The 23,295-nt window shown below is 49.2% G+C and overlaps 9 protein-coding genes across 9 annotated transcripts; 7 read left to right on the top strand and 2 right to left on the bottom strand.

Moving 5' to 3' along the window:
• Positions 1-916: 916 nt before the first annotated feature.
• bgt2 (GPI-anchored beta-1,3-endoglucanase EglC) lies at positions 917-2,362 on the top strand (the record flags this gene model as incomplete). Its single annotated transcript, XM_057108870.1, has 1 exon — positions 917-2,362. The coding sequence occupies one exon, from the start codon at positions 917-919 to the stop codon at positions 2,360-2,362; it is 1,446 nt and encodes a 481-aa protein (XP_056953971.1).
• Positions 2,363-3,049: 687 nt separating this feature from the next.
• N7533_012221 (uncharacterized protein) lies at positions 3,050-4,885 on the bottom strand (the record flags this gene model as incomplete). The annotated part of the gene is made up of 6 exons (XM_057108871.1): positions 3,050-3,186; positions 3,244-3,383; positions 3,452-3,558; positions 3,620-3,805; positions 3,873-4,085; positions 4,178-4,885. The coding sequence occupies 6 exons, from the start codon at positions 4,883-4,885 to the stop codon at positions 3,050-3,052; spliced, it is 1,491 nt and encodes a 496-aa protein (XP_056953972.1).
• A 1,277-nt stretch (positions 4,886-6,162) lies between these two features.
• Positions 6,163-7,989, top strand: N7533_012222 (acyl--CoA ligase; the record flags this gene model as incomplete). Its single annotated transcript, XM_057108872.1, has 4 exons — positions 6,163-6,265; positions 6,329-6,952; positions 7,017-7,634; positions 7,688-7,989. The coding sequence occupies 4 exons, from the start codon at positions 6,163-6,165 to the stop codon at positions 7,987-7,989; spliced, it is 1,647 nt and encodes a 548-aa protein (XP_056953973.1).
• Positions 7,990-9,038: 1,049 nt separating this feature from the next.
• On the top strand, positions 9,039-9,915 carry N7533_012223 (lytic polysaccharide monooxygenase auxiliary activity family 9 protein; the record flags this gene model as incomplete). Its single annotated transcript, XM_057108873.1, has 3 exons — positions 9,039-9,366; positions 9,426-9,669; positions 9,726-9,915. The coding sequence occupies 3 exons, from the start codon at positions 9,039-9,041 to the stop codon at positions 9,913-9,915; spliced, it is 762 nt and encodes a 253-aa protein (XP_056953974.1).
• A 142-nt stretch (positions 9,916-10,057) lies between these two features.
• On the top strand, positions 10,058-10,576 carry N7533_012224 (MFS nicotinic acid transporter Tna1; the record flags this gene model as incomplete). Its single annotated transcript, XM_057108874.1, has 2 exons — positions 10,058-10,340; positions 10,398-10,576. 2 exons carry the CDS (start codon positions 10,058-10,060, stop codon positions 10,574-10,576), a joined length of 462 nt encoding a protein of 153 aa, XP_056953975.1.
• Positions 10,577-11,203: 627 nt separating this feature from the next.
• On the bottom strand, positions 11,204-13,099 carry N7533_012225 (MIP/aquaporin family protein; the record flags this gene model as incomplete). The annotated part of the gene is made up of 2 exons (XM_057108875.1): positions 11,204-12,988; positions 13,058-13,099. The coding sequence occupies 2 exons, from the start codon at positions 13,097-13,099 to the stop codon at positions 11,204-11,206; spliced, it is 1,827 nt and encodes a 608-aa protein (XP_056953976.1).
• A 3,026-nt stretch (positions 13,100-16,125) lies between these two features.
• On the top strand, positions 16,126-18,069 carry N7533_012226 (putative autophagy protein (Atg22); the record flags this gene model as incomplete). Its single annotated transcript, XM_057108876.1, has 6 exons — positions 16,126-16,286; positions 16,363-16,397; positions 16,477-17,232; positions 17,298-17,422; positions 17,483-17,644; positions 17,701-18,069. 6 exons carry the CDS (start codon positions 16,126-16,128, stop codon positions 18,067-18,069), a joined length of 1,608 nt encoding a protein of 535 aa, XP_056953977.1.
• Positions 18,070-18,466: 397 nt separating this feature from the next.
• N7533_012227 (uncharacterized protein) lies at positions 18,467-20,086 on the top strand (the record flags this gene model as incomplete). The annotated part of the gene is made up of 1 exon (XM_057108877.1): positions 18,467-20,086. The coding sequence occupies one exon, from the start codon at positions 18,467-18,469 to the stop codon at positions 20,084-20,086; it is 1,620 nt and encodes a 539-aa protein (XP_056953978.1).
• Positions 20,087-21,172: 1,086 nt separating this feature from the next.
• On the top strand, positions 21,173-22,957 carry N7533_012228 (sugar porter family MFS transporter; the record flags this gene model as incomplete). Its single annotated transcript, XM_057108878.1, has 4 exons — positions 21,173-21,269; positions 21,326-22,147; positions 22,196-22,415; positions 22,483-22,957. The coding sequence occupies 4 exons, from the start codon at positions 21,173-21,175 to the stop codon at positions 22,955-22,957; spliced, it is 1,614 nt and encodes a 537-aa protein (XP_056953979.1).
• Between the last annotated feature and the right edge of the window lie 338 nt (positions 22,958-23,295).

Consider the following 23,295-nt stretch of genomic DNA (forward strand, 5'->3'; position numbering starts at 1 on the left):
ACATCATTTGCGTTCTATTTACAGCCGGGATAGATGAATTACCCCTTGAACAAGTTCACAAGTTGGCCAGCCCCGAGCAAGACATTAATTTCCCCCATTTCTCTCCTTTCCCCCCCCTGCATCAATCAGGATCGGACTCCTCCGTGCCGAGACTAAGACTCCGCCCTCCGGGACGACCGGACGATTGGGTATGGTAATAGCGAACTGCAACCCCCAAGACCCCGAAAACCAAGACCCATACCAAACTCCCCCAGGCTAGGGTTCATTGTTGGAATTGGGGGTGTCATTCCACGGTGCAATCATGATCGGATCGTTCCAATGACGAACAATTCTGACAGAAAAATGGGACTGGGGGCCAGTTGAGGGAGAACACATCCGGGGCACCGGCAAATGGGGCAAGCCACAGACTTGCACTGTAATGGAAATGGCGTCTGCAGGCACCGACATGTGGATTAAGATCCACTTTTGGTCTCTGCCCAGTTTAGGGAGAGGAGAGACAAGGCCATTGGCACATCGATGTATTTTTGGCATCGAGTGATGTCGGGTTGACCAATCGGGAAGGACAAAGACTTCAACAAGCAAACGTGTCGTACTCCACTGTGGTTCCACTCGGTGGCGGCGTTCTAGACTTTCCATCATTTTCCTTTTCTTTTGGCAGGTTACTGTGTGCTCTGCTGGTTGCAGGTGGCTAGACCTTTTTTTTGCTTTCGGTATTTCTCCATTCATTTTCCCCGTTTTCATCTTTCTCTCTCTCTCTCTCCTCCTCTCTCTGTTACATCTCCAATTTTCATCTACGAGGAATCCTTTCTTTTATTCCTCATTCTTTTCCCACCTTCTTTCTCTTCAGACTTTTATCTGATTTCTTTCTTATATACCATCTCTCTTACACATAGACATTCGCTTGCCACTTTTCATAATGCAGATGATTCAACTTCTTGCCCTCGCCCTCTCCGTGGCGTCGGTCGATGCCGCCTCCAAGGGCTTCAACTACGGTGCCACCAAGGCTGATGGCAGCAGCAAGTACCAGGCCGATTTCAAGAAGGACTTCGCCGCCGCCAAGGCCCTCGTCGGCCAGTCCGGCTTCACCAGTGCCCGTCTCTACACCATGATCCAGGGCGGTACCACCAACACCCCCATTGAGGCTATCCCCGCCGCCATTGAGGAGAAGACCGAGCTGCTTCTCGGTCTCTGGGCCTCCGGAGGTAACATGGCCAACGAGATCACCGCTCTCAAGGCCGCCATCAGCCAGTACGGTGATGACTTCGCCAAGCTGGTCGTCGGTATCTCCGTCGGTAGCGAGGATATGTACCGCAACTCGGTCACCGGCTCCAAGTCCAACGCCGGCCCCGGTGTCGAGCCCGAGGAGCTCGTTTCCTACATCAAGGAGGTTCGCTCTACCATCGCCGGCACCGGCCTGAGCTCCGCTCAGATCGGTCACGTCGACACCTGGGATTCCTGGACCAACTCCTCCAACTCCGACGTCGTCAACCACCTCGACTGGCTCGGCTTCGACGGATACCCTTACTACCAGCTCACCATGGAGAACGGTATCGAGAACGCCAAGGCCCTCTTCGACGACTCCGTCGCGAAGACCAAGTCTGTCGCCAACGGCAAGGAGGTCTGGATTACCGAGACCGGTTGGCCCGTCAGCGGTCCCCAGGAGGGCGATGCTACCGCCTCTGCCGCCAATGCTAAGCAATACTGGGACGAGGTTGGTTGCCCTCTGTTCGGCAACACCAACACCTGGTGGTACATGCTTGAGGACGAGGGTGCCAGCCCCAGTTTCGGTGTCGTCAAGAGCGACCTGAGCACTCCTCAGTTCGACCTGTCCTGCAACTCCAGCTCCACCAGCACCTCCTCCAGCTCCGCTGCTGCTTCTTCCTCCACTGGCCTCTCCGGCAAGGGCTCCACCGGCTCTGGCTCTAGCTCCGGCTCGGGCTCGAACTCTGGCTCCTCGGGCTCGAACTCTGGCTCCTCCGGCAAGGGTTCCTCCAACTCCGGTGCCTCTGGCTCCAGCTCCGGCTCTGCCTCCGCTCCTGTCGTGAGCTCCAAGCCTACCTTCGTCCCCGGCCGTAACGGCACCCACGCCTCCAGCTTCGCCTCCGCCAGCCGCACCTCCACCCCTCTGACCTCCGCCACTGGCTCCGGCTCTTCTAGCTCTGGCTCCGGCTCTAGCTCTGGTTCCAGTTCTGGCTCCAGCTCCGGCACCTCCAGCTCCGGATCAGGCTCCTCTTCCGGCTCCAGCTCCAGCTCCGGCTCTGCTGCCTCCGCCTCCTCCACCTTCAACGCTGCTGCCCGCACCGGCTCTGGCTCTACCTTCGGTGCCATCGTCGCCGCTGCCGTCCTCGCCATTGCCGTCTAAAAGCGTCTCTTCTGGCGTCAGGGAGTGATGGATTGAATTGGGATTTGGAATTGCCCCGGATTCGGGATGTTAAGATTAGATTGAATTTGAATTCGATTCGTACTTTCCGGAGGCGGATGGATTTGTTTGTTCTTGTGAATATTTATTTTCTCACATTCGTTTAGCCTGTATATCTTTTAAAGAAATAAATTTCACTCCGGATAATTGCGTTCCTTACCAGTAGTCATTTAATGTGCTAACTAGTATCGTGGATTTGTGTAGAAGGAGTTTCTGTAGAGCCCTGCCGGCGTTGAAGTTTTTTTAACTTTGAGAGTACTTGAGGGTTTCGGCCCGCAGGCTTCGGGACTAAACTTTAAGATCATCCGCCGCAGGCGATCAGAACTGTGGTATCAGATCTATTACTAGTGATATTATTCCGCTACTACTGATATATGCCAATATCAAGGCAGAACCGACGGGCTTCTCAGGAGAGCAGCGACGTAGTAACATGATTCTCGACCAAAGGCAATGTTTCCATCACACCTTCCGTTAACAATCCATGGATCTTCAACTAAGTTTAGATCTAGTGATACTCGGAATAACAACTTCAAACTTAATATATTCATTTCCAGCTTTGACCAATTTCGAGGCTTGAGCAAATCGAAGCTTCTGTACTTCGGTGTGGTAAGATATCCCAAGTCGCGGACTTTAATATGTCTCCTGGGTTCCGCTCGAGGCCTCCCTTTCCTTCCGATTCCGATTATCTCGCAAAACAAATATCTGAATCACAACAACAGCGATAATCGCTGCAATGACTAAGCCAAATGTTGTCGGAAAGCCATATCCTAAATCACAGATGTTAGTTATATTGCGGATCCAGCATTCGCAGAGGGTTTACTTACTAAATGTCGGCGCCATAGTCTGTGGAAAGATCACGATAGGTAGCCAGGCCGCAACCGCATACTGAAATCCGTTCATGCTACTAATTACCACAGCCCGCTCCTCATTATCGTCGGCACAAACCTCATTAGCCCACGAATAGCTGTTACATAGGACGAATCAATTAGCCACATTCTTGGACTTTCTCAAATAGGCTGGAAAAAAACATACAACACAGCTGTCATAAGATGTACATTGACAGTTAAGAATGCAAATTCTTTCAGAGCCAGGCTTGATGGCCAGACGGCGAGAATGCCATTAGGAATGAGCGCGAGGATCTGTTATTTTGTCATGAGTATTCACAAAACAACGTATAAGGCGTTTTGAAGTTCCACTAACCAGAGGTACAAGCACCCAGGCAAATCTGCTTCCAGTGTAATCTGAGAGGAATCCCCAAATCACAACACACGCTCCTGAAATCAAAGAAGTTCCCGTGGGGATAAGATTTCGATCAACGACTGAGAATCCCTCGGATTTCAGCCAGATAGCGAAGTATGAGCTGGCACCACACGACTCGCCATAGAGCTGTTTTTGCATGTCAAAAAAAGCGTCTCCAAGAATGCGTCAACTCCCCAGAATATGGACAACTCACGACATATCCTATGACGAAGACATACCACTTCCAAGAGCTTAGGATTTTCTTGAATGTGGCCAGGGTGATTTTCACCGGTTTTGCCTTTCCTGCTTTCAACACTCTCTCTTCGGCTAGGTCACGTTCACTCTTGGAGAGATACCAGACGCGAGTGGTATATGGAGTATCGGGAAGCAGGAAAAAGGTAGCAATTCCAACAGGAACAGTCATGCACTAAACACCATCATTTAGCATTCGCGGCGCGCCTTTCGATCCTCATTTCCCAGATAAGTATGTCCGATACTCCGAGTCAGTGAATTGCTTACCCCACAAATGATATAGAGCCACCGCCACCCAGCCAGCCCATGAGCCCCATCCAAATTCTTATAAACAGCCGCTTGAAGATATCCACCAAACGCCGTACCCAGCGGAGCCGTCATATGAAAGAGCGCAACTCTCTTAGCCAATTCCGTCTTCGTATACCAGCTCCCCAACACGTAAAGAAGAACCGGAAAGAAAGAACTTTCAAACAACCCAATCAAGAACCGAAAAGCATACAACTCACCCACATCCCGCAATCCCGCCTGCGCAAACGTAAAAACAGCCCATCCAATCTCCATCGCAGGGAGCCAAACGCTCGGTCGGACTTTCTGCACGATCAACGTGCTAGGCACTTGCATGACGGCATATGCAACCGTGTACGCCGTGCCGGCGTACGTATACTCATTCCCATACATAGAAAGCGCCTCTTGCATCCCCGACACGTACGCGTTGGCCATATTTCCCTGATCGAGGTATTTCATGAAGAACCCCAGACATCCCACGCTGAGAATGGCGGCGTCGAGTTTCAGAAGAAAGCGGCGCTCGGCGCTTGTCTTGAGATGGGTATCTGTGTCCCAGATGAAGGAGCGGAATGAGCGTTGGGGTTTCGCTTGCGTGGGACTCTGCGAGTCCTCGATTATAGAGTTCACCACGATTGTAGAGTCCCCGTCTGGTTTGGTTGGCGGGGACGGGGCGCTTTTCGTGTCTGCCATTGTGCAATGGGGACTCGGTTGGTTGGATTATACCACCTTCTTTATGTTGATTGACATTTATCCAAAGAATTTGGGGCGAGTAGCGATTTAAATCGCAATTCGAAGTCAAACTTGAAAGCTGCTCGGGAAATGTTGCTCGTCACGACATATTGATTATAGTCGCGCGATAACATCTAAATGGTCGGTATCGCTGCTTCTTTTGGGTGTCTATCCGAACTCTCACTCTGTGATGCCATACGTACAGCAAATTAGACATGGGCTCGAGCTTCCACTGGCATCGAGCTCCAAGGTTCTCCGATTCCGGTACTCCAACCCGGCCAGCTTGGATAACATGATGTTTTACTAGCCAGTCGGTGGGTCGGCCAGCGCCAAAAATATTGGGATGCCATACTAACTCTAAAGTAAATTATCTACTAGTAAGGATATAAGCAGAGTTAGGAATAATATGACCCTTTAAGGAGATTTTATTAATAAATAAGGGTTATTATAAGATATTGAGTTGTAATTCATTGCCTTAACTATGGCGTTTTGTGCTGACCCACCTGGATGGCCGCTAGTAACCTTTAGGAAAATACGTTAGTGGGTCCCGGTAGGGCAGGCAATTAAAGATTTATTCAAAGGATCACATTTATCAGCTAAATAAATATTTACAGCTCCATGTCAATACTGGTAGTATCTAAAATTACTAAGATCACTGCACTGCCAGTACTAGTAGTTGTCTGTGAAGCACTCTAGGCTGCCTAGCTGGGTAGTATGTACCTACCTAGGGTACCCAGATGAATGGCCGTGTGTTTGCTTTGATATCTTTGAATGCTTGAATAGCCATCTCCGACTTGAAGGGTGAGCGAAAGCTACCTTGAGATTAAACTGCGGCTTCTTCCAACGTTCAATATATGCTAGATGTTGGGGCTTCGTGGCGCTGCTAATGAGAGTTCACAAGACAAAAAGGGGTACCTAGCAGGTACTAGGCATTAAAAACTAGCGAGCACCGTGAAGAAGCGGTCGCAAATTATCTGCTAAGTGGAGTGCGAGGGGCTACTACTAGTAAGCTTTCTGACCGGACTAGAAAGGTGGGGGGCCGAAGAGTGCGAGGGGGGCCAAAACCCTGGTGAGGGGAAAGGGGTTGTGCCTAGGTTGTTCAAGTTGTGCACGGCCAGCGCGAGAATATAAATTCAACCACTGCACGGATCTGGGCATTAGCTAAAAGCATCAGTATTAGGCAGATAACGGACAGAAAGACATACTGCTTCGATCGATTATCCATCAAACTGCCCAAGATGACATTCTCTGCCATCTATCCTGATGTCAAGATCCCCGAGGTTGACCTGTGGGGATTGATGTTTGAAAAGGAGCGAGAGGAGAACTTCCCTTTGGACAAGAGTGAGTTGACTGAAACTAAATGTACTTACTATACTCACTGACTGATTTCTGAACACTCGCCAGTCATCTATCGCGATGCCATCACAAGCCGATCTTATTCCTACTCCGAACTTCACAGCGCTGCAATTGCCTTTGGACAAGGGCTGCGCTCGGAGTGGGGATGGAAGAAAGGCGACATAATGACTCTTTTCACACCGAACAGCATTGACATGCCCGTCATTATGTATGGTACTTTCTTCGCTGGTGGGATCGTGTCGACTGCGAACCCCAGCTATTCCGTCGACGAGCTGGTTTTCCAGCTCAGAGACAATGGCACGAAAGCCATCGCAACATTCAAATCCCTCCTACCAACTGTCACTGCGGCGGCTGAAAAATTGGGCATTTCGTCCAAGAGAATTATTCTCATTGGTGACGAGCGAGATCCAACAAGTCGGTTCAAGCACTTTGATCAGATAGCGCGACCGGAATCAGCACCTCTCGATGACAGGCCGCGAGAGATCCTAGATCCCGACAGTGACCTTGCATTCATTGTCTACTCATCTGGTACTACCGGCCTACCCAAGGGAGTCATGTTAAGCCACCGGAACATTGTTGCAAATCTCCTGATGGTGACTTCATCCGTGGGTAAAAGCTACAATTGGAAGAACGACAAGGTGATCGGAATATTGCCCTTCTATCATCTCTACGGTAAGCTAGCTATTCCAACTTACCCGATAATTTATTTGCCGGAATACCTAACCCCCATTATTAGGACTCACTTGCCTCCTTCACCAACCGCTTTACCGAGGCATCGAAATGGTCGCAGTGGAACGCTTCGACCTCGAAATCTTTCTCCGGACAATCCAGAACGCACGGATCACTTTCGCCTATGTCGCACCGCCTGTACTAGTCCATCTCGCCAGCAACCCAATGGCCCATAAATTCGACCTGAGTTCGTTGCGCATGGTTACATCCGGAGCTGCGCCGCTCACCCGCGAACTAGTCGAGACCATCCACAGCCGACTCAACATTCGAATCAACCAGGCTTATGGACTTAGTGAGACAAGTCCCGTTACGCACGCGCAGCCTTGGGATGACTGGCATGCTAGTGTTGGCAGTGTCGGCAAGCTGATGCCGAATCTGACTGCAAAGTGTCTATCGCCCGAAGGTGCGGAAGTGCCAGCCGGGGAAAATGGGGAACTTTGTCTCAAGGGACCTAGTATATTCAGGGGGTATTGGAAGAATGAACAAGGCACTGCTATTTCCTTCACGACGGATGGATACTACAAGACTGGAGATGTCGGGTATCATGACAAGGAAGAGAACTTCTACGTTACGGATCGCGTGAAGGAATTGATCAAGTATAAAGGATTCCAGGTTGCTCCGGCAGGTTAGTACTCTCTCCAATGGACACTCGCAAAGCCATTTCTAACGGAGCAATAGAGCTTGAAGGACTTCTCATTTCCCACCCAAGCGTCAACGATGTGGCTGTTATTGGAATTGACCAGGATCATACAGAGGTCCCTCGCGCTTATATCGTTGTACCGAACGGCATTGAAAGATCGTCAACTACAGCTGATACAATCAGAACATGGATGGACGCGAAAGTGAGCCCACATAAGAAGCTGAGGGGTGGAATCAGATTCGTGGATGAGATTCCAAAGAGTGCCGCGGGCAAGATTCTGCGAAGGACCCTCAAAGATACTGCGAAACAAGAGCAGATATCTAGTAAATCCAAGTTGTGAGATGGAAATTCATGGATGAGAATCAGCATGTGGGTACAGTACGTCCCGAAACCGATGCAACCGCCTACACTCTTTAAGTGATTACCTAGCCCCCTGCCAAGAAGAGCTAAAACACATTGGGAAGATAGTCAGAAAAGTAATATTCCTGTACCAGTCTCGATACCGTGATTTAATTTCGTTGCAATACGGTGGTTATATTTATTTTCGAGGTACGGAGTATTCTGAATTGAACAGACTGATACCATTCTCCATACAATACTATTTTCCCCCATAATGGCCGATTCCAGGTCGCGAAAAATCTTGACACTAGCATCTTGCTTATCAAATTTATCCGAAACGGACGACATGCAGGGACTCGAGATTTTTAATGCCTGATTTCTCGGTGTTCAAAATTCCTGGCGGTCATCTGAAGTCCCAATCAGCCTAAAAGGAGGGCCGGTAATCAAGCCTAGCTCGTATTATTTCCCGCCTCTTCACAGAAGTCAAACAGTGGTTCTGTCTTGGCAGTTTAAGATAGATCTTGGCATCCTTGTGAGAACTAAAAGATAACTATCAGACATAGTTTGTAAGTCTGACCCCGAATCTGATGGTATGAGATAAACAACTAAACTATGCCTGAGAGCCCCAGCAGGATGAATATGTCATCGTGCATTCAAATTGGAGATTGAAGGATTCTTATTTGCCTCGTTATGAAAGTTTACCTTATAGAATTGTCATCTCTGAAGGCGGCAGGGTGAGGACAATGGCTAAAGGCCAAGACTCTCCTATCCACGGCAGTTTAACATTGAATGAAACATGCAGTTGAATCTTGTAACAAGTATATGAAACTAAGAGGTGGCATGTGCGAAATCCCCTGTCAGGTGAGACAGTGAGACACAAGTGAGAGCCCAGAACTTTCGTTCAATTGTCAATAAATTCAGCCTTCTGCTGCTTGTTAGCTTTTAATCAGCGACACATTATCTCACATTTGAAATCATTTCGGTCTAACTGGGGTAGTTCTTCTATTCTCTTTCATCTATCATCAGTCTTTTACATTTTCTTTCTTCAAAATGAAGCCTTCTCGCTTTTTTGCCATAGGGGCCGCGCTGGTGCAGTCCGCTTCAGCACACTACATTTTCAGCAAACTTGTTCTCAATGGCGAAGCATCAAGTGACTGGCAGTATATTCGTCAGACTACTCGAAGCGTGAACTATATGCCCACGAAATTCACATCTACATTTGACAATCTGACACCTATTGACAACGACTTCCGCTGCAACTTGGGATCTTTCTCCAATGCAGCCAAAACCGAAGTCGCCGAGGTCGCGGCTGGTGACACCATTGCTATGAAGCTCTTCTATGATGCTACCATCGCACATCCAGGACCTGGTCAAGTTTGTACGTTCATGTCCTTAGGATTCCTTTTCCCCGTATTCTAATCATCTCTGTGATCATAGTCATGTCCAAGGCACCTTCCGGTAATGTCCAGGAGTATGAAGGCGATGGTGAATGGTTCAAGATTTGGGAAAAGACCCTTTGCAACGAGAACGGTGATCTTACCAAAGATGCCTGGTGTACCTGGGGCATGCCACAATTCGAGTTCCAGATCCCTGGAAATACCCCGGCTGGCGAGTACCTTATTCGTGCTGAGCACGTCGGTCTCCATGGGGCGCAGGCCAATGAGGCAGAGTTCTTCTACAGGTGATTTAACTTGCTTCTTTCTGAATGATGGTTTAATTTGACTAAGATATGTATAGTTGTGCCCAAGTCAAGGTCACTGGATCCGGCAATGGCTCCCCGAGCTTAACCTATAAGATCCCTGGTGCTTATAACGACTCTATGAAGCTCTTCAATGGCCTCAACCTCTGGGTCGACAGTGCCGATTCAATCGAAGAAGACATTCTGAGCACGCCCATTGGTGATGATGCTTGGAACGGCAGCAAATAATTACACTCGGGTTCTATTTCTTCTTCTATGAGCTCCACCGCGCCGTCTTCCACAGCTAGCAACTGGGCCAAGTCTAGCTGCAGCCTGGGCTAGGGGCTTCCTTTATATCATCTCTTCTTCCTCCGCGCACAACACTTCCGCAATGAATGCCGATATAGAAAACCCCTCGACAGTGCTAGTGGAGGAATTTAACTCTTCGCCTAAGCCGTATGCCGAAAGAGAGTCCGGGGGTAAATATAAATTTCCACCTACATACACTCCTGAAATAGAACTGCAAATCCTACGAAAAATGGATATCCGGCTTCTTCCAATGCTTGCAGTCTTGTATTTTCTTGCTTTCCTCGATCGCGGTAATATTGGGAATGCAAAAATTGAGGGGCTACTTGACGATTTTTATATGTCAGGGCAACAATATAGCTGGTGCTGTATGCCTTGCGTTATACGCCGTGCATAGTGTGAACAGGCGACCTAAAGATAAATAGTGACGGTCTTCTTTTTTGCCTACTCCATATTCGAACTGCCTAGTAATTCGACCTTGAAGAAATTTGAGGCCCTCGAGATAGCTGCCCCTTCTTATGATAGCCTGGGGCATTGCTATGGTAAGTCTGCTTTCGTTGTGACCCAGTTCAAGGGAAGCCCATGGCCTTACCGGGAGAATTGACAGACATTAATAGGCGTTGTCCAAAATTACGCTGGATTTTTGACTGCACGTCTATTTGAAGAATATATAGGAAGATCAATAATCGGAGACTATCCCTAATACAGACTAGTGCGCTTAGCTGATCGAGATCGAAACATAGTTTAAGAGTGAAAGTGGTGGCACCAATTTCGGCACGCACTGTAGATGGAGGGACGCTTGGAGGCAATCGGGGAAGTTGGTCCTGCCGATATAACTTGCGGTATAGCAGTCGATAAATATAAAATTTTCAATCAGTAACATCGCTTTCTGTGTTGGCCCATGACTTCCAACGGTTCCAAGGTTGTCAGGAAAAGGATCGATGATCCCGACAGCCAGCCGTAACAGTATGGAGTAATATTATTCGAGGACAGCCCAGGAACAGCCATCATACTAGACAGGAAATGGAAATTCTCTTTATATACAATAGGAGGAAGATTGAAATTCGAAACCATGACCGGAAAGTCAAATCGCTAGAATCAATCGGCTGCTGCGAGTAAGCCTTGGGGTTAGGCCGCTTATGCATTACAACCAACTGGAAAGTTGAAGTCTTGCAATATAACAATAGGCTCAGAGGAGCGCTTCAAGACGCGCAATTGAAGGCCAGCCAGATCATGGCATAGCGACGCTCTTCGGCTGTTGCTTACCGATATGTAGACGCTGCTTCCACTTCATACGGCTCTTCTTAATCGCCCGTTGAGTTCTCTCAAGCGGGTAGTTGACAGGCGACTCTCCACCAGTAAAGATGAACATGTCATACAGGAAACCACCAAAGAAGCCGCCGCTCACTGCACCCACCCACGGACCATAGAACCAGTAGGCATTGAGGAACAGATCGTTACCGAAGCCTAGAGCGAGGAGAGCAAGTCGAGGACCAAAGTCTCGGCTGGGATTGAAGGCGGCGCCGGTTTGGTAGCCAAATGTCATACACAGACAGGTGATAACAAGGCCGATGATCAAGGAGCTCATACCAGCTCCAGGAGGAGCGTTCTGGTCGTCACCGAGGGCCAATACAGTCACTACTAGGAAAGCCGTACCGATGAATTCATTGAAAAAGGCCGTGGCAGGGCTGATCCAAGTCTCGCGTTGGTTGGTCACGAAGCTTGTAATGATTCCAGCGTCGACGTTAGTGCTCATGTACTCAGTGATAGACTCATAGTAGATTCCGTACGCGAGTAGAGCTGCGCAAAAGGCACCCAGAAATTGGGCGGCGAAGTATTCAGGCATCTTGCTCTTAGGGAATCCACGGTAAAACCAGAGGATTATAGTAATTGCCGGGTTCATATGGGCACCGGAAATACCACCGGAAATATAGATACCCATCATAGTAGCCAGACCCCACGCCCATGAAGTTGTGTTGGGGTTTCCTGCGTTTGCCACAGTCACAGATAAGTCGGCACAGAATCCAATAGTCAATTGGACAAAGACAGCCAGAGCTTCGGCTAACGCCTCGCGGTGGTGTGTCCGAATGACGGACCAGGTAGTGTGATTGTTATGAATCTCATCTTCAACGAGATCCTGGATTAACGGGTGTAGATCCTCTGGGACTGTTGCATGGTCCAGGCCTGGGAACTCCATTTTGGCAGCCAGATCATCGTCATCTATCACATGCTCCGGAACTTCAGGGACAGTTTGAAGTGGATCGTCGGTCAGATAGTCGGGTGGCTTGGGCCGGTCTTCGTCTTCATCGGTCGCTTGAGACCCGCCTTCTTGCACTATCGATAGCTGATCTTCCCATTGGGATGGGCGTCTTGGCCGATTAGACGTCCGGGAGTAGCGTCGGGAGCGCCTTCCACCAACAGAGGTTGTTGTTTCTCCATTAAGAACCTTGTTCATGAAGTTGGCCTCACGCTGCAGGCGAGCATCCTCCACCTGTGCAGCCATCTTTCGCGGGTCCGTGGTCTTATCGATCCTGCCTTGTTCCAAATCATTTGGATCCACTTCCAGTCCAATCCTCTGGGAATTCTCCGCAGGCAGCTGCGCATTGGCGCGCTTTTCGAGCAGCTCTTCCTTGGTCGGTACCATTCCTGGTCGTACCACGCGAGGCAATGGTTTAGCCAGCGACCACACCGGCTTCGCATTGCTCGGCTGTTCATAAGACGGATTCAGGTCGGCATATCCAGGCTGCACGAATGGCTCGTGGGCAAGAGCCATCTGAGGAGTGTCATCGGGTCCCGCCAAAGTGAACTTGCCTGCCGTTCTCTGTGCCAGGGTCGTTCTTGGGGCGAGACTCGGCACTCCACTACGGCGACTTCTTGCTGCGGAGCTTCGACGACGAAGGCCGTCTGGGGTCTCGTCGATTGTTGGGAATGGTCGAGTGGGCGAAACAGCGTCATCATCTCTCAGTTCCCGGCCACTTCTAGTGGGCGAAGTAGGCGCTTCACCTCTAGCACCAGACTAGCAACGCTCGTATGTTAGATAACAAAACCAACCCGGGCATGATATATCTGGAAGTATGACACTCACCATCGCTCTCGGGCGCCTGAGATTCCCTTCCTCCGCGTCCATTGTGGCCACAAGTCAAATCTTCGCCGTGTAAAATCTTTTCAGATGTTATAGTGGAGACAGAGCAACGATGGCTCTGTTATAACCAGGGATCGGCACCGGTAGTCGGTGACGGGGACAACTCGTGAAAAGGTGACGACCTCTCCTTGAGTGAAGAAAAACGATGGAGAGGAAAGGAAAAGCCCAGAGAGAAAGACCCTTGGTGGATACGAGGGTCAACATATACCTAGTATGTAGGAGCGAGTGCGGAGTTCTAACTTCCTCCTCCGAAGCTGGGTGGAGGAGGGCTACGCAATGGCCATGGGATCATCGTGATTTCCTGGTTGGCATCGCCAGTGCTTCACAGGAGGAAAGGTTCCAGTCAATTAAAAGCTTCGATCCACTTGTTAGTTCCTGTCCTGATCCACAGACGCTTGTGTGGATGCCACTGATTGATCGATTGGTGTCCGCAATCAAATGAGCGTGCTTCAACTAACGGGGCCGGCGCGAAATGAGGTATCCAACGGGATGGCTGAGCCAAGTGGGCCGGTTTTCGTTGCCGAGTGCTTGTCTTCCGTTTGTTCCGAGAAGGTGTGGGTGGCAACTTTGCAATTGATGTATGAGACCCGGGTCTGCACAAAAAGGAGGCGAAAGAGGCAGAAGAGACGAAATGCGAGAAGAAGAAGAGGTTGTGATGTCATGTGGTCCACCTTCGCACCCCATCGCTCCTTCCCCATGCCAACATCCCGAAAATTGGCTCTTTCCAACATTCTCACACTTTGGCTTAGTAACAGAGTGAATGTTGTGGGTTTGAATCAGGGTGCTTCCTCAATTCCCGTTCCTCCACCTCCACATCCTCCCCGTTCATGTAGTCGCGAATCCTCACGTCGATCGCCTTGGCATGACATTTCCTTGGCTTCACCCTAACCCTAAATCCCCCAATCATTCATGAGAATCGGTTAATCTTATTAACTTCGCCCTGAAAATACTATCGTAAGGTCAAGTTGATTTTCTCAATTTCATCGTGCACCTGCACAAAATAGCATACACTACCAGTGGCATGAATACCTAGATAGCGATGGTGCGAACGCCCATACTATGAGTAGATCTCTGAAACTTGAATATCATGGTCTTGATATACTACTAGTACTAGCCCTGGAGTACTACTAGTATCATGCCTGAATCTCTCAAAACAGTAAGGGTGATCAGATGACATTATCAATCGTATATGGATTTGCGCAAGGTCAGGCCGCGGGGAGTTCCAACCGCATGGAAGAAAACATATCTGCCGATTTCATTGGAATCCGAGTCTCCGCTAATGCAGTCCACCTGTGCACAAAAGTACCAAAAGTGCATTTTTTAGGTGGACCATTTTGCGGCGCCGGTTCAAACCACTGGGAGAAATCCGGTGTAGAAAACCTAGAGTTGACCGGCCGCTTCGTCAATGCCCACAGAAACCAGTCTCCAGTCATCTCATATAAGTATGCCCATTTGATGACATGTTTTTGCATTGCGGAACGGGGGATCCTGACGCAGTAGACGACGCAGTCTACGGTATAGACACGACCATAGTCTCAATCCAGGTGATCCGGAGAGAGATCCTGGACTGCGGCCCCAAACTGACTCTAGGGATTGGTTTTTCGGATGGCCAAACGTCGTTCTTCCGGGCGGGGTTGGTGGGGTCGAAACTAATTTTGCAGACCCTTCACTTGCAAAGACTCGAAAATAGGATAAAGATATCGTGGTGTTGGGCACCCCATGATTTCAAGATCAATAGGGCCGTCTGATGGGACAACGCAAGAAGCTCCGAGATGCTCAAGTACTTCAGCAACACAATTGAGCTCATTTGGTCTCGCGCGAAAGGGAAACTCGAATGACGGAAGTTACCCCCACTGCCATTTTGCAAGGTTACTGAGCCAGAAGTATGGTAAATGTCAGATTCAGATGGAATTTGGAAGCACCGTAGAGCCCTATAGACACGGAATTCTTCCACCCAAGACGCCTCTGCAGTCATCTGTTATCGTCAATCAGGGAATAAGTTCTTTTCCCACTCCGCATCCATGGCAGATTCCAACCCAATTTCGAGGTTTTCACGAAGTTTAGAGATACATGCACAAGCGAGACCCTGGATATGGGCACCCTGTCGAAGAGTTCTGTAAATCGTCTTCTCATTGAGATTTCTAAGAGAAAGATCCGTGAATTTGGATTTCAGATCATCAAGACCTGAAAATTTGAGCCCTGACTCGTTTGAAAAGCAAGGAATTAGGAACAAATTCTAAATTCTCAGTTTCATTTCTAGTCATAGGAAAAGATACCATCCTCAGTGATATCGAAAAGGTTGCGTGAGCTTACATCAGCGACCCATTTTGAGGCATGTAGAAGAGAGTCAAGGCCAACAAAGTATGCTATGTCCTTGGCGATAAGAAGTATGACTTCGGGTGGCAGTTTCTGAAACAAATCAGTAGATATTGTCACGATGTTGAAAGACAAAAAAGTATTCAGACCCCGCTCAGCTGTAACCCGACCTGATGCTCGGATTCACGACCCACTGGTGTTTTGGCCGGTCGGCAAAGCGCGTACCCCAGACGCCGGGAAGCCGATCGTCTTTAGGTGGAGTTTCAAGGGTTCGTTCAGTATCTTCGATTATTGCATCTGATAAATATCCGATTCCAAAATGCTACCTCCGACTGCTTCAGAGTCCGACAAGTTTACCCCTACCGCGTAATTAAATGGCCGGACCTTGCCATTTCCACCAAATGCACGTCCGGCGTGCGATGACTGTGATAGGTCCCGGGCCGAGTCGCTAAGCTCTGTCTAAACCGGACGTGGGCGTAGCGTGGGTCTTATCCAGATTGCTCTCGTGCGATCGGCACTTTTTATTCCAATGCGACTGGCTTGGAGCTACACAGGGTTTGGCACCGCGTGGGGCAAGAGTGGCCGAGCCAGACAGAATTCCCGGATTTATCAGGTCTATCTGGGTTTTCCCCTCTTCCTCTTCCTCTTCTCCTCATCTCACTCCTTTGCCACCCCCCGAGAGTGCCCAAGTGATCATGGAGCCCGATAAAGACAAGCACACCACCCTCTCCGCCGAGGAGGTGGATCGCGACGTGCCCCAAATCGCCCTCGGTGACAAGTCGGAGCAACTCGTGGCTCCCGATCAGTTCGACGACAATTATCGCACGACCAGGAATGAGATCTGGGCTTATTATGCGTGCGTTGTTCGTTGAAGCGGAAGCGCGCTCATACTTCATACTTTGGGGTTGAAACTAAACACACCCCATATCTAGCTATTATATCGGAAATAATGGATTGTCACTGTTCAGTACGTTCGACCTTTAGAAAATACGGGAGCTCCGAGCTCCCAAGACCTTGAGGTCCTATTCTAATATTCTATGCGATAGACTTCGCTCCAACGGCTTTCCAGAACTTGCTATACCAGGCCGCACCTTACGACGGTATCATGGAGTTTGCAGGAAGTCGCCGGTCCATCAACAGTATCGTGCTGCTGTGTAACGGCATCTCCTTTGCCATCCAAGTGGTCGTCTTCTTGACGATCGGTAGTTTCGCCGATTTTGGCTACTGGCGACCCAACATCCTGATCGGTCTCTCCATCATCGCCTGGGGTATTGGATTTGGCTGGCTCGGGGTGCATACATGGGACAAATGGGAGGTTGCGGTCGGACTCTATATTGTTGGTCTGATCGCCTACCAAACCACTTTGACCTTCTGGACTGCCGCCTTCCCCGGTCTAGCTCGTAATACCTCTGAAATGAAGGAGAAGGCCGAGGCATTTACTGCGGGGCGAATCACTCGCGAGGAGTACGACTATGCCGACACGATGGCGCGTAGCCATTTAGCCAATATTGCTTTCTATGTGCAGTCCTGCGGAGAGGTGGTCATTCTGGCCATCATCGTCGGCATCATGTTTGGCTTGGATGTCAATGCCGGCCAAGAGGAAAATAACTGGGGGCTCAGTGTGCTCATTGCATTCGTCTCGGGTGTGTGGTTGCTTGTTTCTTTGCCTTGGTTCTTCCTTGAGAAGCGCCGCCCCGGTCAAGATCCTGGTCCCCGGGGTGTCCTGATTGCGGGAATTTGGCAAGTCTGGCATGCGATGAAGCAGATCTGGCAATTGAAGCAGAGCTTCATCTACCTCGTTGGTAATACTCCCCCAGTCCCCTAGTTCCCCAGTCATGGGTTTAAGACTAACACCGTACTATGATAGGCTATTTCTTGCTCGGAGATTCTTTAAACACTACTGTCACAGTCATTTCGACGCTGCAAAATAGTATCGTGGCCTATAACACCCTACAATTAACATATCTCCTGATTGTTGGAATTGCTGCCCAGGTATGCCTGGACTTGAATATCCCAGAAGAAAAGATCTAACACTAATGTCAACCAACACAGGCGGCTGGTATTTATACATTTTGGTTCGTGCAGAAGCGCTACAGATTAGGCACTAAAACCATGTTCAATACTATTGCGGTTGCGATCATCCTGCTAGACGGCTGGGGTATGATCGGCATCTGGACAAACAAATTCGGATTCCACAACACATGGGAAGTCTGGGTAAGTTAAGAATCACCAAAGACCGGAAAAACAACGCTAATATGCTGGCAACAAAGGTTTACCAAGCGTACTATGGCTTTTTCGTTTGTCCCTGGTACAGCTATTCTCAAATCATGATTTCGGAAGTCACCCCTCGAGGCCACGAGTTCCTCTTCTTCAGCCTGTTCAGCATCGTCGGCAAAACATCTTCCTTCATCGGTCCTATTGTTTCTAGTGCCATTATTGACGCGAGCCCCAGCCACAATAACTCGACTCCGTTTTATTTCCTCTTCGCGCTCAGCTTGGTTAGTTTTGGAGTGTTGTTCTTCTGGGTCGACCTCAAGAAGAGCCAGGAGGAACAAGAGAAGTTTCTAGTTGACAAGCTGCGACGCTTGAGAGGCAATGGAGCCTCTGCAACGGAGAGCGGTTTGTCGAACGCTGTCTAGATCAAGACTGCAGCATGCGAGTGATATGATCTGGTTCACGTCTTCGTACCCTGTATATACTAGTAGTTTACCTGCCTCCCATACACGACTGGCGTTAAATTTTATTTGCATTTATTCCCCAAAATCCAATCTGGATATATCCGAAATCATGACTGTTATAAATTAAACATATCCGATGATGATACATTAGTACTAGTAGTCACCAAATGCCGCCGGACCCAAAATCGACGAATGGCAGGTCTCGGCGCCGAACAAAAAATGGAGCTCATCTCGGCGCCGAACAACCTCTTGTCAAATTGTTTATAAGCCGGCTCAATTTCTACTTAATCAGAATCAGACAATTGAATATATTTCCTACTATCCTGAGAACAATACCGAGCTAGCCCTTTACTTGAAAATGTCCATATCTCAACAACCTGTCATCGTGGTAGGTGCCAGTCTCGTTGGGCTTTCAGCAGCTTTGTGCTTAGCCTCGCACAAAGTACCAACCATCGTTCTCGAGAAACACGGAGGAATTTCTAAACACCCACGAGCTATTGGATTTACAGCCCGGACTATGGAGATATATCGCTCTCTTGGAATCGAGAACAAAGACCCAGCACCCGAAGACTTTGTTCTTCAGCGCGCCCACGTCGAAAGCGTAACTGGCAAATGGGGCAACAACTCATCCTGGTCTGATACTGAGACAACCTCCGAAACCAATAAGCAAAAAAACTTGAAGACACTTCCAAAGCCCGATGGTCCCAAAAAGGAATACTCAGTGGAACAAGGCTCGGCAATCCCGCAGGATAAACTAGAGCCCATCCTCGAAGCACTCGCACGCAAGCGAGGCGCCGATATCCGCCGGCAACAAAAGGTCATATCAATCGATCAGAGCACCAAAGGAGTCACCGTTACCGTCCAAGATGCCCAAGGAGACCAACGCCAAATAAAAGGCTCCTATATAATCGCCGCCGACGGCAACCGGAGCACGATCCGCGAATTGCTCCAAATCCCACGGCACGGCAGAGGATTCATGCAAAACCTGCACAGCGTCCTATTCCGCGCCCCAATAGAGAAATGGACGAAGGGCATCGTCCAATTCGATATTGAACAGACCGATCTAAAAGCCTTCCTCGCCTCCTACAGCGATGGTCGATGGGCACTAATGTTCAAAGACGACATCCAGCGCAACGAGAACGCTCTTCGAAAAGCAATCTACCAAGCCATCGGTCGATCCGACTTTCCCGTTGAAATCATCACCACCGGTAGTTGGGAATTGACAGCCCTTGTCGCCGACACTTTCCGATGCGGGAGGATCTTTCTCGCTGGCGACGCTGCGCACACACTTCCGCCGAATCGGGGTGGCTATGGTGCGAACACGGGTATCCACGATGTGCATAATCTTGCCTGGAAGCTTTCCGCCGTTCTATCTGGCAAATCATCGGAGGGGATATTGGACACGTATGAGGCCGAGAGACGGCCTGTCGCGTTGCTACGACATGATCAGATCTTCGTGCGGGCGGATTATAAAGTGCATCTTGATGCGGCTATGCCTGCTGGTGAAAAAATTGACGATGATGCTATGGAGTTTGGTCAGATTTATCTTTCTGGTGGCTTTGTTGGGACGGATGGGGGTTTGCCGAGGGCGATGAAACCAGATGAGTGGAATGGCCAGCCTGGTACCCTTTCTCCTCACATTTGGGTTGCCAAGGACGGGGAGCGAGTTCCGCTCCTGGATTTACTGGACCATGAAGGGTGGACTCTGATTTCAGAGAGTGGTGCCTGGTCTGGTGTTGTTGCGAGCGTGGCCAAGGAGTCGTCTATCTCGCTTCGAGCTCTTCGATTCGGTCACGATGTAGAGCTTGTCCGGCAACAGGACTTTCAGGATGCTTTTGGTGTCTCTCACACTGGGGCTGTTTTGATTCGACCTGACGGTTATATTTCTTGGAGGGTACGAGAGTTGCCGTCTAATCCTGCTGGGATTCTTGACGAAGTTTTGGCCACTGTTTCGTTCCGAGTAAACGACTCTGTTTAGGGCTAGCGCAGGTACCCCTGTATATCACTGGCATTTATGTACCAGATATATTATCTGAATGTATTTTGTTATAGGCTCGGGTCTTTTAATTGATAAGAATAAATTGAAAAATTGATCAAATATTCTAGGCATGCTATCAGCCCTGGAGGCTATAAGGTACGAGTAACATCCTTGAGGTCGCTTCGTGAAACTTCTTATCCAAGTAGTAACTACTAGTACTAGTATGAGACTATTTCCCCGCTGGACGGCTAGCAGCATACGATATCCTTGCCCGAGGAGTGACTGTACCCCTTTTGGTTTCATTCCGGGTCCGAATCCTGTGCGACTTGCTAACTCGGCCAGGTGGGATTTCTACGGCAGACCGGCGTGGCAATCGAGGATTCTAGAAGGATTCATGGCGCCCATGAGCTCTGAGGAACTTATTTTATCACTCAAAAGGCTTTGATACTACTCAGATTTCTGTGTAATATAAAGAGGTTGTGGCTCTGGTACCTTGACATCAAGCGATTCCCGGCATCCCACGGTTGAAGATCCATGTTTCCAAATGCTTAAATCCCTATCAGTGGATAACATACCCGAAAACTTGAAGTGCTATCTTACGAGTAAGCCAGGAAATACAGTCACACTATCAAGATGAAGTAATCTCAAATGTACTTCTCCATAATGTAACAATAGATCATGATCAAGACCTGAGAAAAATGATAGGATAGAAGATGGTGCTGAGTATTACACATCATGACTTTATCAATGCCAACTATTACCTTTACGATTACCATATTCCAGGTCTCACGATAATTCTGTTTTCATAGTATCTCCTAGTGATATTCCCGTTTTTGTGTGTCACCGTCACCGTTGCCTTGTTGGTTTCTGCTGACGGCACCTTCCACATTTGGCCTTGTTTCCCTCTCCTTCTCCTCCTTCTCCTCCTTCTCCTTCTCCTTCTCCATCTCCATCTCCATCTCCATCATCTTCTCTTCTTCCTATTTCTTCCCCTCGACCACATGCTCGGTCTCGTCAAATAACTAACACCCTTGATTATCTCATACCAATCCCTTGTTCTTTGTAACGCCATCGCACTACCTCAACATGGCCAGCCAGCTTGTCGGCACGGCTGATCTCAACCTGATCGAGGCCCCAGTCACCTGGCATGCCTATCTAATCTGTGGCTTCGCTAGCTTTGGAGGTTTTTATTGACATATTTCTCACTTTTTTGAGAGTTGAATCTCACTCATTTCATAGGTATCCTCTATGGTTATGATTCTGGCTACATCTCGGGTGTTCTGGGCATGCCCTATGTCAAGAAGCACTTTGGCCATGCGGTGCCCAAGACTAAGGACCCGGACGGCTACATCATTGCCACTTCTCGCAAGTCTCTCATCACCTCTATTCTATCTGCTGGTACCTTTATCGGTGCACTGATCGGTGGCGCCGCCGCCGAGCGTCTTGGTCGTCGCCTGACTATCATGCTCTCGTGTCTGATCTTCGCCATTGGGGTGGCTGTTCAAGTCGGTACCGTCAACATCGCTGGTCTTGTGGCAGGTCGATGCGTCGCTGGCTTGGGTGTTGGGGGTGTCTCCGCTACTGTCATCCTTTACGTCTCTGAGATCAGTCCTCGGAAAGTCCGCGGACTGTTGGTTTCCGTTTACCAATGGGCGATCACGATCGGATTACTCGTGGCATCTGGCGTCGATCAAGGCTGCAAGAATCGTCCCGACCGGTCCTCATATCGTATCCCCATTGGTATGCAATTCATCTGGGCCTCGATTCTCGCCGTTGGGCTTTTCTTCCTGCCGGAGTCCCCTCGCTACTACGTCAAATGTGGTCGGATGGAAGATGCCCTCCGTTCCCTGGAGCGAGTTCGTGGTCAGCCCGGAACAAACCCGGCTATCCAGGCAGAGCTTGCAGAGATTAAAGCCAACTTCGAGTATGAAAAGCAAATTGCGAGCACTTCCTGGGCCGACTGCTTCAAAGGTGGCATGTCTCGCCGTGGAAATCTCCACCGAGTGATTATGGGAACTTGCTTGCAAATGTTCCAACAGTGGACTGGCATCAACTTCATCTGTGAGCTTGAATTCTAGTGAGATGTCTCTGCAACTAACCAATTTCAAGTCTACTATGGCACCACTTTCTTCCTGCAGGTGGGCATCAAGAATCCTTTCTTGATCTCGACCATCACAGGCGTTGTTAACGTTGCAACCACTCCTGCCTCGTTTTACATGATGGAGAAATTTGGTCGCCGTAAGCTCCTTATCTATGGCGCCGCTGTCATGTGTGCCTGCGAGTTTATTGTCGCCATTGTTGGCGTTGCCGCCAAGGGACAACACGCTGCGTAAGTCAAGTATGGAGATACAACCATGATTAGCTATGGACTGACATACCTACTACCTCTCATACAGCGATATCTGCTTGATCGTATTCACTTGCTTCTACATCGCTGCCTTTGCCACCACCTGGGGTCCTGCTGCGTGGGTCGTCATCGGCGAGATCTATCCACTCCCCATTCGCGCCAAGGGCGTCGCTCTTGCAACGGCCTCGAACTGGCTCTGGAACTGTGTCATTGCCGTCATCACCCCATACATTGTGGACGAGGATAAGGGTAATCTGGCAGTCAAGGTCTTCTTTGTCTGGGGCAGCGCTCTCGTTTTGTGCTTCATGTTTGCCTTTTTCGTTGTTCCCGAGACCAAGGGGTTGTCTCTGGAGCAAGTCGACAAGATGCTTGAGGAATCTACTCCCATGACTAGTGCCAAATGGAAGCCTCATGACACTTTTGCTCATGAAATGGGTATGGTTGATAAGCAAAAGCCTACAGTCAGCCACCTCGAGGAGCGCCCTTCGCCTACCGAGCGGTTCACTCGTTACAATGCGGCTTAGGGCATATCTTGTGAGAAAGATCCCTGGTGAGAAGAATCCAATGGCCCGTTTTATCATGAACCACACTGAGGGCTTAACCGAGGTAACAGCAGCTTGCGGAGACCAAGCTATTAGTAGTGATTTTGTCGAGATGAAGGGTTATTTTCTATCTTTGCTAGTGCCTTACAGGCTTTAACTATTTTTTTACCCTTCTGTTGAGCGTATCCATTCCCGTTTGACCGCTTGAGAAACTTGTTATAGAAAGTAAAGGACAGTTTGGTATTGATCATTTTACATATAGACCCATGAGAAACACACAGAGAGAGCACTGCAAAGGAGAGAAAGATTTAAACGCCAGA

Source organism: Penicillium manginii, assembly GCF_028828005.1.
Source record: "Penicillium manginii strain IBT 31320 chromosome Unknown utg000009l:1.0-3297300.0:1.0-3298630.0, whole genome shotgun sequence".
NCBI lineage: Eukaryota > Fungi > Ascomycota > Eurotiomycetes > Eurotiales > Aspergillaceae > Penicillium > Penicillium manginii.